Source organism: Triticum urartu, chromosome 3A, assembly GCF_056163025.1.
Source record: "Triticum urartu cultivar PI428250 chromosome 3A, HENAU_Tu73, whole genome shotgun sequence".
Taxonomy (NCBI): domain Eukaryota; kingdom Viridiplantae; phylum Streptophyta; class Magnoliopsida; order Poales; family Poaceae; genus Triticum; species Triticum urartu.
In genome coordinates this window covers 5,497,608-5,511,140 of record NC_141875.1, presented here as the reverse complement: position 1 = coordinate 5,511,140, position 13,533 = coordinate 5,497,608, and the positions used below count along the sequence as shown (strand labels likewise).

At 48.8% G+C, this 13,533-nt stretch overlaps 2 protein-coding genes across 2 annotated transcripts; both read left to right on the top strand.

The window, feature by feature from the left end:
* Positions 1-3,104: 3,104 nt before the first annotated feature.
* LOC125532071 (uncharacterized) lies at positions 3,105-4,780 on the top strand. Its single transcript, XM_087516399.1, has one exon. It carries the CDS (start codon positions 3,140-3,142, stop codon positions 4,577-4,579), a length of 1,440 nt encoding a protein of 479 aa, XP_087372525.1. The 5' UTR covers positions 3,105-3,139; the 3' UTR covers positions 4,580-4,780.
* Positions 4,781-7,504: 2,724 nt separating this feature from the next.
* Positions 7,505-9,661, top strand: LOC125532070 (uncharacterized). The gene has a single exon (XM_087516398.1). The coding sequence runs from the start codon at positions 7,505-7,507 to the stop codon at positions 9,659-9,661; it is 2,157 nt and encodes a 718-aa protein (XP_087372524.1).
* The last annotated feature ends 3,872 nt before the right edge of the window (positions 9,662-13,533 follow it).

Here is a 13,533-nt window from a genome sequence, read left to right as displayed (position 1 = left end):
GGAGTGGTCGGGAAGTACTGTCAGTGATCAAAGGTTAAAAGAACGACGAGCTGGGAAAAAAATTCCCCAGCTCAGCGAACAAGCGAACCAATCGTGCCCCCCGCTCAAGGTGCCTACTAATGATCCGAGCATGGTGCCCGGTTATAGAAATCTTGGAGATTACCTGCCCGACGATGTACATTATGAGTTCTTGGAGGTGGAGGAACACAAATACGAGTACGGGAAGCCTCTCGTCAAATATGAAAGATCTCTAACAACGATGATGCAAAGATTCCATGATTGGTGCATGAAAACCCGCAGAGAGTCTGGGGGAGGAATACTTTGACGCTGAGAGTTCGAGAGGAGCATGACCTCGTTGGAATTGAACTGTTGAATGTTCCATTTGAGGAGTTCTTCCAGTGTTTCAATCAAAAGGCCCTCGATAAAGCAACGGTCACTTGCTATTGTCTGTAAGTAGTACTACTTCTGTCATTAAGTCTCTCTATATAGGTCAGCTCTTTCATTGCATGTATTTATAATTATCCTCACTATATTATGCAGATTGAAGATTGCCGAATTGAAGAAAAGACAAATCGGTGATATTGGGTTCATTAACACAAATCTCATAGATGCAACTGAGGTTAAATATCGTGCCGAAGATACCGAGGCCAACTTGCTACGATCGTTGGTAATAAATGAAAACAAAGATATAATACTCTTTCCTTACAACTTCAAGTGAGTGTTACTGTCTTGTGCATATTTGGTTTCCCTTATTAGTCTAGGTTATAGTAATGTAATTGATGAGTTATGCATGCGTGTGCAACTTCCACTATATTCTCCTAGAGATTAAGCTTGAGCAGGGACTAGTAACCGTCTTAGACTCGAGACAAAAAGATCCCCAGTACTATGCGAACATGACTCAAATGCTCGAGAAGTAAGTTAAATCGATCATTATCCACCATATCAACAACTTTGTTCATTTCCTGATACATCAAGTAATTGTTTTCTTTGTCTGGCAGGGTTTGGAGAAAATTCACCAAAAAAGCTCCGGGGCTGCCGAAGAAGCTGCAATTTAGACACCCGAAAGTAAGTACTATAGTAACATGTTCCACGCATCTCCTAGTGATTCAACCGCTAGTTTCATCAATACCATTTGGCATGCTTGCTTATCAGTTTGATTGACCTCTATTTCTTGTAAAGTGGTTGTGGCAGGAACAAGGGAATGATTTCTTTGGATACTACGTTTGCGAGTCCATCCGCCACACGACCTGTGAACGGGGCTACTCTGATGAACAATATGAAGTGTGTAAGCAATAATATTCACAATTTTATTTTATTACCATCATTTGTGTTGAGTTTCATTTATTCATATATATATATATATATATATATATATATATATATATATTGACCCCCTTGTTCAAATAAGATGTTTCGGATGCGGGATGAACTCCTAGCACCAGATCGTATGCGAGTAATTCAAGAGGAATTGGCGGCTTTCTTCCTTGACCACGTGATCGCTGAAGATGGAGAATACTATGTGGACCCTGTGTTCATATATAATTAGGACATTAATTACATTGTAAGAGATAATTATTGTATATATGTAGCCGGTAGTGTCAGATAGATATACGAGAACTTGTTGTTCGACCAATCTCTCGGAGAAGGAGAGGTGGTCAATATCACTTCTCTCTGTATGCATATGTTCATGACGATCTTCTGTTTCCTTCATTTGCTTACTAGCTAGCGTGTCTAGTCCTCTCTATATATACATATATATAGCGTCAACCAAGCACGGACATAAGAGAGGACACTTCTCTCTATTAATTAGCTAGCTAACACAACATATGAAACACCTAAATTAAACCCCCAAAACCCCCAACCCCCCCCCCCCCTTTAAAAAAAACAAAAACCCCAGCCCCTGAAATGCTGACGCGTGGATGCCTATTGGTCCCGGTTGGTGCCACCAACTGGATCCAAAGGCCCTCCTGCCTGGGCTCGGCGCACCGGCCACATGGAGGCCCATCTGTCCCGGTTCGTGTAAGAACCGGGACTAAAGGGTTAGGGCATTAGTAACGACCCTTTAGTCCCGGTTCATAAACCGGGACAAAAGGCCCTTACCAACCGGGACGAATGGGTTTTTTTTCTACTAGTGCATTTTACCATACAATTATGAATGACATAAAGACCCATCAGAACATGCAATCATGCATGGAAAAAAATTCACCACAATATTCAACCATGCATAGGAAACTGTTTACCATTCAATTATTCCACTTGTCTTCAATGAATATTTTACAACGATACATGATCAAATATAATAAATCATAACTATTTTTAATTTTGATTATGATGATATCAACCTAAATTTCTATCATCATCAGTTCCCTCAACGACGCGTGGGGTATTCTCTATTATACACGGTTACGGTTACCACAGATGACATGCGTTGGCCGGCTGACCGGTTTATTTATAGTCCTAGTACACGGTCCAATAATAAGAAAGTAGTAAAGTACTCTTCCTCCGTTCCGAATTACTTGTCGCGGATATGGATGTATTTAGATGTATTTAAGTTTTACATACATTCATTTATGCAACGAGTAATTTAAAACGGAGAGAGTACTCAACATGGTGTGTGGGTGAAGCAAACGCGTGTGAGGGTGGGTGGTGAAAGGGACGCGCTGTAAGCTGAAGTCAGCGCTCGCCTTACGATCAAGGGCTGAGGAGGGTCCACCGTACGATCAGCGCTGACCAATATACTCAAGGGTGCAGATCGATCGAGAGTAGCGAGGAGGACCCGACTGCTCACGGTCTTCCACGTGGACGACGCCCTTCCACCTGCGGAATTTCCTCCGAATTTCCACGACGTGAGAGCATCTTCTCCAAGAATCAAAGTTCAGTAGGACTCGTGGGCACTAATTTACTTCCACTAAATTAGCTACTTGTGGGCACTAAGTACGTACTACTCTAGTACTTGGTCTCCAAAGCGACTCGCTCTATATGAATTTCACGTTAAAAAAAACTACAAACTACGTGCTATATGTATATATTAGCTACTGATAGTCTGATAGGCACATTCATCAATGCATGCTACTCCTCTAGCTACTTCTTCTACCTCTGTTTCCTCTTCTTGGGACGACTATAGCGTACAGTGTGTCATATGGAGATCGCGGTCAGCACGACGCAGCTTGTCGGGGCCGCGGTGGGGATCATAGGCAAGATCAAGCGGGTGGTGGAGACGGCGCGCCAGAACAAGGTGGAGTACGACCACCTCAGGGACCGCCTGCCCACGATCGGCCACGTGCTGCATGGCCTGCCGCCGGACCCGGAGTTGGAGCGGCCGCTGGCCGAGCTGATCGACATGCTGCAACAGGCATACGACCTCATCGTCGCTTTCCAGAAGCGGAGCACCGCCAAGCAATTCTTCCGGGCAAGCATCCACGCCGATAGGTTAAGGTCAGTCAACGCCAGGATCGACTCCCACCTCAGCCTCTTCCCCTTCATCAGCTACGCCGCCATCGCCCGCCGCCTCAATGAACCAGGCTGCTCCTGTCCCGGATCCCCGGCTCCGCGGAAGGTGGAGCAGGAGGACGTGTTCGTGGCGGAGCTCCTCGAGATATTTCCTGCCATCCACACCGGCGAGGTGCCGATCTGCTCCTCTGCTGGCTCCCAGCCGAACGTAGAGGACGCGTTTGCAGCGCAGTGCAAGATCCTAGGAATCTTTCCTCCCGAAGACACCGGCGAGGTGCCGGGCTGCTACTCGGCTGCCTCCCTCCACGACGTGGAGGAGGCGTTCATGGAGGAGCACAAGATCCTCGAAATGTTTTCTCCGGAGCACACTAGCGACGGCGAGATGCCGGGCTGCTCCTCTGCCGGTTCCCTGCAAGACGTGGACGACGCGTTCGTGGCAGAGCGTAAGATCCTCGTCTACGAGCAGGGGCATATGAGCAACACCACGCTGAGAGACCACCTGGTGCACGGTGTCTCCAGCTCGTCGCCGGTGACGGTGTCCTGGAGGACCCGCGTGGAGGTGCTGCTGGGCGTATCCCGGGCCATAGAGCACTTGCACCGCTGCGCGATCATCCACGGCAACGTGAGCTCGTCCAACATCCACCTCGACACCAACTGTTACTCGATGCCGCGCCTATCTGGCTTCGTCAGCGTACAGGTCTTGCAGGCGGACCAGCTCGTTGCGGAGGTCGTCGGCACTCCCGGGTACATCGACCCGGAGTACCGGTGCACGGGGCGCATGAACCTGGCCAGCGACGTGTACAGCTTCGGTGTTGTCATTTTGGAGGCGCTGACCGGGAGGCCGCCGGTCAGCAGCGGCCGGGTGAAGGGCGAGGACGTCGTGACCCTGGTGGACTCCACGCTCCCGGTCATTCGAGACGGTAATCTGCACGATATGCTAGACGGCCGCCCGGTGTTGCAGTTGCAGCCCATGCTGCGACAGTTGGAGGCGCTCGAGCTCGTGACACACACGGCGAGGCTCTGCCTGTGGCCGCACGGCAAGGACCGGCCAGCCATGTCAAACGTGGTGGCCAACCTGGAGAAGGCACTCGGGATCATACGCAATAATGAGCCTATGAAACAATTGTGAGTTTAAGCAGATTCACTGACAGAGTAGCTAGCTCCCGTCGTATGCGATGTGCGCCTCCTCCCTTGGCGCCGTTTGCGCCGGTCTTTGTCACGTTGTTGGGTTCTCTTCGCCTATTTCGAGCACCGCTACCGCCGCCTCCTCAGTCCGTTGCTGCCGCTCTACTTCCTCGGCGCCGCTACCGCTCGCTCACCGAAGCCGCGCCGTCAGTCCACCCCCTTCGTCTTCGTCCAGCACCAACTCGTCAGCAACGTCGTCGTCATCTTCTCCGACCACTTTGTCTACTCCAACCACCGTCGGTGACATCGGCCCCATGCCGATTGGCGCCACAACCGTCGTCGAGTCTCCTTCTCTGCTGGCCCCTCCGACTCCTCGACATGGCATACAGCTCGTGCAGGTCCCCGTATATGCATGCCCGGTGCTGGCACCACTGATGCGTGCCTTCGTCCATGACGTGTCCCCTGGCCTGGCAAGCCTGGTGCGGCGCTTCGTCAACTTCGTCTTCGTCCGTCTACGCATGCCCGGTGCTGGCAACACCGATGTGTGCCTTCGTCTACGACGTGTCCCTGGGTCTGACAAAACCCGGCGCGGAGCTTCATCAATACCGTCTTCTTCCCGGCGCACCACTACCTCAACACCACTGCGTCCATGACTAACTCAGCGCCTCCTTGCACCTGTGGCTCCATGGCGACTTCCTCGACATCGGCCACCCCGACTCGACATGGACCACGGCATTCTCCGCACGGCTATCTCCACCACGGCTTCACCACCGATGCTCTCAGCTACCTCGACAACGACACAAAGGGCTGTCACCTCGCTTGAGAAACTCGACGGCTTCCTCTACAGTCAACACATCCGCGACCTGACACCGTCCACGACGCTCCCGCTACGAATGCGGGGGGATGCCAGCCGTCGGATGCTATTCTCTCCAGTCTGATCGTCCGCAACGCTTATGTTGTTCGCAACGCTTATGTTGTTCGCAACGCTACCGCTATGACTGCGGGAGGATGTTAGAGATATATCTGGGTTACATGTGTTTGGTAGTCTAGAATTTGTAATCCGTCTCCTACCTAATCTATAGGAGAGGCGTCATACCCTTCAAGTCTTGTATTCAATATATACTCGCCCTAAGGCTCAATAATACATCCATCGCATTACGCCAATCCCCCTCTATCCCTTCTAGCAGCCAGCATGGTGGACCGGCTATGCATGCGTGCGACAGGCTATTACTTAAAGACTCGTAAGCTGGTTGTTTTGACGATAAGAGCAAAAAAAAAAGGCGGTTTGAGTGCCAGAGCATTAGTCGCCAGAAAACTATCTTCTTGTACTCCTTCGTCTACCTCTGAGAGAGAGAGAGAGAGAAAGTTCCAGGTTAGACCTAACATTGACTATTACTCGGGGTCCTTAATGATCATCCCAATTAAGTAAGGCACGCAAACAGAGGGACACCAGCGTCAGCACAACATGTCGCGCTGGTCTTTCATTTCATTTCATGGACAAAAGACGATGCACGCGTTGCTGCCGATCTAAAGGGTTTTGCGGTGCCGCCGCGGCCATCAATGGTGGCGGGGCGGCGGCGGCACGTTACCGCTCTCTAGCCTCTTGCCCCGCACCGACCGCCCCTGGGGTGACGGAGGCGGCCGTAGCAGACGTGATCCTCCCTCCTCTACATATATAGCAAAATCAAATTGTAATGCGACCCAACAAAGAAGAAGATATCAGATTGTTTCAGACTTTTTCCTTTTATGGGTTTCTTCGGTTTTCTATCTATTGTTTACATTTTTTTTTCTCTTCTAGTATGGTTTTTCTTTTATTAGTGATTCTTTTACACTTTCTCTTTTTTATAGTTCTAGGAACTATAGAAAGAAATTTATGGTGAATATTTTTTTAAACACACACCGAACAATGTTTTTTATATGATGAACACTAGTAGATACCCCGCAACTGTTGGCATATGCATGCACAGTACGCATGAAAATAATTGAATGTGCAAATAGGTCCAATGGTAGTAATAGTGTTTTTGTGTAACTTAAAGCCTCAAATGCTTTATACACAAGGAAAACAGTAGGGTTTTGGATCCAATGACCGCGTCAGATTATATTGTAAACATGGGAAACAATTTAATCATCAATAACTATGGCATGCAAGATATATGGGCAAGATGGAGATTATTTAACACGTTTGATAGATAAGGGGGGACTTACTTTAGCACCTTGAGGGGTTAAGACTCGAGATTGTAGAAGCTACAGTACATAAACCACTACAAGGGAGATCCAATTCATAAATAAAGAGGAAAGTAATACTGAAAATGAAAAGAAAAATATCAAAAGAGCTACCTACCTAGCCGCAGTCACCAACAGCAGCGGCAAAACAATTATTTCATTGCTTGACTGATGGAGTTACCAGAGGCATCCTAGTAGTGGGGGCTAACTATTTAGATATAGTAGATTTTTTTAATATACGGTGAACATTTTTATACACACAGATTTTTAATATACGATGGGCATTTTTAATATAGAGTGAACTTTTTTATGTACAGCGATTTTTTTGTGATACGCACTGAACAATTTTAAAATGCACACAGAACCCTTTCTAAAAAAATAAGTAAAAAATATAGAAAAAAACGTTCAGAAAACTAGAAAACCCAGCAAAGAAACTGTTGAAAAAAGCAAAAGAACAATAAAACAGAAAATAAAACCGGACCACACGAGCCGAACGGAGCCTAAAGCAATCCGATTGGAACTGCGAGTCGTTTCGGATGGGGAGTCCTACACGGGACAAGAAACTTTGCATTGGTTATCTCCATCCATGTCCGGCTCGTACATGGGAATAGGTTAGCTTCTATATAATCCCATGTATCCCCTTAGCAATCCATCGTATACTCCACCGGAAGGAATACATCCAGGAAGCTCGCGGTCAGCATTGCAGATGACTCGCCGTTGCCCATGGAAGAAGCGGTCCACCCCGCCGGCCGCCGCTCCGCCTCCACAAGAAGAGACGGCAGCACGCAGGCCGGCGTCCTCTGTCCGAGGCGAGCACGAGTTCCACATCGTCGGCTACAACGCTCGCGAGGCGCTGGCCAAGAATGCCCACTACTCCATCCTCTCCGGCGCCTTTAAGGTCGGCGGCCACAACTGGGCTCTAGACTGCAGCTTCGATGACGACGGGCACCTCGCCTCTATCGCCCTCTTGCTGCTCACCGCCTACATCAGCGACGACGCCGTGGTCGCCAAGGCCAGCCTGAGGATCGAGGACCCGCTTGGCCGGTGGCCCGCCGCCGTGTGGGAGAGCGACGAAGCCTACACCTTCCACGTCTGGTCCGGCAACAGCTGGCAGCTTTCTCAGGCCGGCAGGAGCTGGACCTTGTCGGTGCCAGAGGCGTTCCGCAGCCATGAGAGCCACTACATGGAAGACGACCGCCTCACCATCCTATGCACCGTCGAGGTCCTCCGGGAGGAGGAGGAGGACTCTGGCATCGCCGAGGATATGCAAAAGCTTCTTTTCCTCTCGTCGGAGTCGAAGAGTACAAGACCTGCATGCATGTTGCCGGACGTGACGTTCGTTGTGGAGCAGGCCGAGATCCAGGCGCACAGGCTCGTCCTTGCCATGCGGTCACCGGTATTCGCCGCCGAGCTCCTCGGTGACATGAGAGAGGGTACCACCCGTCACATCATGGTCGATGACATGAGCGCCTCAACCTTCAGGGCCATGCTCCGCTTCATCTACACCGATAAGCTGAACATCAAAAGGAAGGCTAGCGATGTGGCTTTGAGAAGCCAACGTGGTTGCAAAGAAAAACGTGCGGCGAGACGTCGTGTGGACATGGCGCTTGACCTGCTCGTTGCCGCTGATCGCTACGACCTAGAGAAGCTAAGGCTCATGTGCGACAAGATACTGTCTGAAAGCATAGATGTGGATTCTGTCACGCCGACGCTGATGGTGGTGCACGGACGGTTAAGCTGCCGCCAACTGGAGGCATCTTGCATCGATTACTTGGCGTCCGATGACGACGTGTATGCCAATGTCAAGGCCATGGAGGAGTACAAGGAGCTAGAGGAAAGTTGTTGGTCGTTCACAGCAGATGTAATGGACAAAGTAGCCAAACGTAAATTAGCGGCTAATGACTCCTCCTTGGGCGCCAACACCAGCCGCCGACGACCAGAGAAAAAGAGTGTGTCGACATATAACATATCGGAGGTTGTCCGCGGCACATATGAGATGAGGATCCCCAACTTCGATAGCATGCGAAGGAGCTATAGTGTCAAGCAAACAATCTTTTCGGATATTTTTCAGATAGGAGGTTATGACTGGAAGCTAAAGGTATCAGTAAAGGAAAAGACAATCTCCGTGTTCGCCAAATTGTTGACTGATCCAGGAACCGCTGGTCTTAGGGCAGCCCTGTTTATGAGGATGGATGACCCTGGTGGCAAGTTGCGGCCAATCGTAAGACGATTTAAACCAATCTTCAGCAGGAAAGCAACAACATGGGGGTATTCAAATTTCATGGGCGCTGAAGGCACCAAGTCACCGTACCAGTACCTAGCACATGATGGCTCTCTAACCATACGCTGCAATTTCTTAGTTAGTGCCATTTCATCCTGTATCAAAGACACGACTCTTGCGCCACCGCCCAACATTATGTGTCACCTTGAGAAGCTGCTAGTGAGCGAGAAGGGCTCAGATGTGACGTTCCTATTTGAAAAGAGAGAAATTCACGTACATAGCCTCATCATTGCCATACGGTCCCCGGCCCTTTACATGGTGGTTGTGGCCGCCAACAAGGAGGAGGACATTGTACCCATCAATGATATGAAGGCTGCGGTCTTCAAGGCGATGCTCCACTTCATCTACACTGACGAGTTGCCTCCTTTGGAAGACATAGCCCTTGCTGCGGGAGACGGCGTGATGACTACCGCTGGGGACATGCTCGCTGCGGCGTGCCGGTTCAAGCTGGACAGGATGAAGGACAAATGCGAGACCTTATTTGGTCAGTCCGTCTCGAAACAGAACGCGTCGAGCATGCTCAAACTTGCGCGCCATCACCACTGCGTGAAGCTCAAGGATTACTGCTTGAAGTTTGAATAATCTCCACGTACGCGTGGATAGCTAACTAAGACACGAGGGCAATGACAACAATTCCGGAGCATGTACTAGCTAATTTTAGTTATGTAGCTTGTCAACTGTTTGCGGTTACTAAATGGATAGTTTTTCCTATATCAGTCAGTATTCAAATTATTGGTGTTATTTCAGTTGAGTAATGAAAATAGCGTACGACACCTTGTCGTCAGCTAGAGCACTCCACAAAATTTATGTAGCAAGCACGCTGCTCACTCATGCATGCCAATGCCATACCACATCTCGCTGCTCTCCTTCTCTCGGATGCAAAATGGGGTGTGTCCAGTGCTTCGTCCGAGTTCAACGTCCATGGAAGCCGAGACAAGGAAGCTGGGTGGCTTGGAGCCGTGGGATGTGTGGGAAGAGAAAGCCAATCTCCGGCTGGCCATGGATCTCGTTTGAATCCCGGCACAGCGGCTTTCCTATGCCATACATCCCAATGATCCCTAGCCACTCTTTCCTTCGCTTGTACCCTTCAACTGTATTCTTGTCCGAGCACGTCGCTCGCTCTTTCCGGCTAGGTCTACAATAGGGCGTATAAGTTTGTGTGATCTATGCAGATTTTTTTGCTGGTTTATGCAGAAGTGAAGTACTTTAGAGCATCTCCAACAGGCGCCTAAAAACTGCTCCGCGCGTTAAAATTCGGGTTTTTTGGGCGTCTGACAGCTCCAACTGAAGCTGTAAAATAGTGCACGCGCAAAAATGGTTTAGGCATGCGCTAAAAGTGCTATCGTATGCTGCAAATTTAGGGCGCCTAATTACGCGCGCTTCACAATTTGCACTGCGTGATTTTTTGGGCACGCGTTTTTGGCATCTGGTAAACCAATGTTGAGTCCAACGCGCTAAAAGTGCTACAATGGCACGCTAAAACTATTTTAGCGCGCGAAAGTCTTATGCGACTGTTGGAGATGCTCTTAGTATCAAGTGGTGGGCTTTTTTGTCCTCGGGAAACCAGGGGATCTGAGCTCTCAGCCCCCTATATTGGAGCTCTACTGGTGTTGTGCTCCCTTTCCTTCTCCGATAATCTTGTCTTTTTGTATGAAAATTGTGTATTCCGTACGGAGATTATGTTGTGCTCCGTTTTGATTCAAGTGGCTCACAAAATGACAAAAATATTTGGGCACATCATTTTGCCTTTGTTGTGTTATGCCTCCTTCTAGGCATTCAGTTTAACACTCAGTAGATCAAATTCTCAAATGACAAAAAGTTTGATACATACTATAGCAATAAAATGATTGTCATTATATGTGTAAATGCTCCGCGCAGCTTCATTGCCTAAGAAAAATAGAATGATGCCTAAAACTATACATGTCGACAGAAAGTAATACTTATACAATTGACTGTTGGGAATAAGCCGCGATGGAGCATGGTGACAACCGGCTCAGTGCGCCAGATCGGGTCCGTGGCGGTGCAGACCGACGTGAGCGCGTCAGGTCGAGTCTGCGGGGCTGGGTCACGACCGTGTGTGTAGCATGTGTGCGTGCATGCCGTGCGTGTGTGTGCATGTGTATGTATGGCAGGGCGGTACAGTTGCGTGAGCTAGGTGAATTAGCGGTCTGTTGCGGGTGGCCGCGGTGTGCGCGCGGCCGAAGCGTTTGGATGAAGCACCTTAGTGTGGCGTGCATGTAATTAGCTCATACACTACCAGAAACTGATATTTTTCTGTGAGCCCAAAACCGACAGGAAAATAGGGTGTACCGACAGGAAAAGTATTTCCTATTGGCCACCCGTTAGGGTTAGCCGTCAAGGGTAGCTTGATAGGGAAAATAACCTATGCCTGTCTGTTGATGGAATAGGCGTTAGGTTTGGCAAACCAGGGAAATAGTATATCCCCGTCATACATAACCATCAGGAGAAAAAGAAACCCAATAAACAAAAAAAATCAATGGTTTTATACATAGCTATTCCATAACTCAGAATATTTAGAACATAGAAACATCACTATCAATTGTTTCCATCAACCAGAGATACAAATTCACATGTCTTCGGATACAGTTCCATAGAATTTACATACATGAATCGAAGGTCAATGAAAACAGAGGTGCAACATCTAAAAACACACAAGTGCATCAACTAAATATACACAAGAAGAGACCTCATTTTCTATAATCTTTGGTTGCAGCTTAAGTTGCAAGCTTCCCTTCAAGGTTACCCTGCAGTGGACATATAATAGAACTTGTAAAAATGTGCATGTGTCAACAGTTTGCTAAAAAAAGGTAACAAGAGGCAGGAACAATATCTATCAGATATAATAAGCATAATCTATTTGGTAACTCAGTTTCTCGCAATAACATTGGCATATATGCCCAACTTGTTTTTGTCTCAGCAAAGTTACCCACTTTTACAGCTTATAGATTAGTAATGGAGTGATTTGTTCTAGCATCATATCACAGATTTGATACAAGTAATGCAACTGACAAATCCATTTAAATGACAACCTGAGAACATGCTTCTGGATTAGTTTGACATAATTATCAGCTAACTTCCTAAGCACATTAGTTTGACATAATTATCAGCTAACTTCCAGAGCACGTTAGTTCGTGGGCTGGTTAGCTGAACACTCAGGTTGTGTGGCTCATGCTGTTAGTAGCCATTGTTAGAGATATATCTGGGTTATATGTGTTTGGTAGTCTAGAATTTGTAATTCATCTCTTATCTTATCTTTAGAAGAGGCGTCTTAGTCTTTTACTCAATATATACTCGCCCGCGAGGCTCAATAATACATCCATCGGATTACGCCAATTCCCCTCTGCCCCTTCTAACATGGTATCAGCCTAACCGATCCAAACCCTAACGCCGCTGCCGCTTCCGCACCGCGCCGCCCCCGGGGCGATTGATCTCCATGGTCACCACCGGGGGCCGCGCTGCCCGTACTTAGTGTTCGTCCGCCGGTCGTGTTGACCGGCTGCCCTAAAAAGTCTTTTTCCCCAATCGTTTAATCCGGTTTTTTCTCTCTTCTCCCGATCGCATTGATTGATGTTTTCTTTTTGGTTTTCCGATTTAAGATCGGTTTATGTCGCCCGCCGTCCCATCGACGTTCGTGCGCCTCTACTCCGACTTTGGCGTTCGACTCCGTCGGCCTGTTCAACGACACAACAAGGCCTCACGCGACCCACGGAAGACTATAAAGGTCGTCGTTCGCGCATCCGTGCGTTGGTCTGCCTGTCATTCTTGGCCGTACATCATCGCTTCGTTTTGATCAAGAAACCTACATCGACTCCACTGGATTATGCAGCGCATGGCAGTACATGATGTGCTGGTCCGGCGGCCACTTGAGCAGTTGTACGCTCATGGTTCTGTACAGCGCCGTCGGTGCAACAGGACTACCGCCATCAAGCCAGCTAAAGATGGAATTGCTCTGCACCAGGAAGCTTCACGTGACACCTCATTATCATGTCTACAGCATGCACGTACATGTGCAGAATCAATCAATCATAAGCTCGCGTTTCGTCTGCGGCTGGCGCGCCATCGTCGTCGCACTTCGCTACCGTCATTCTGTCCTCGCGCCTGACGATCCACTCCATCTTTATCGCATGTCCAGTCTAATCAACTGTATATGTGCTATCATCCACGTCCCGCGACACCGTCATTCTGTCCTCGCGCCTGACGATCCACTCCATCTTTATCGCATGTCCAGTCTAATCAACTGTATATGTGCTATCATCCACGTCCCGCGACCGACCTGATCAGTCGTTGCATGGGCCTTCGTCAATTCCTGTGAAGATCCTACCTGAGTATGCACGCCTCTTCGCCGTCCAAGAGTCGGGCTGCCGCTGTGTCGCCATGTCGGGTCGCAGCACCGCCACCGCGTGGTTCTCTTCGCGGCTGCACCGACTCGCACG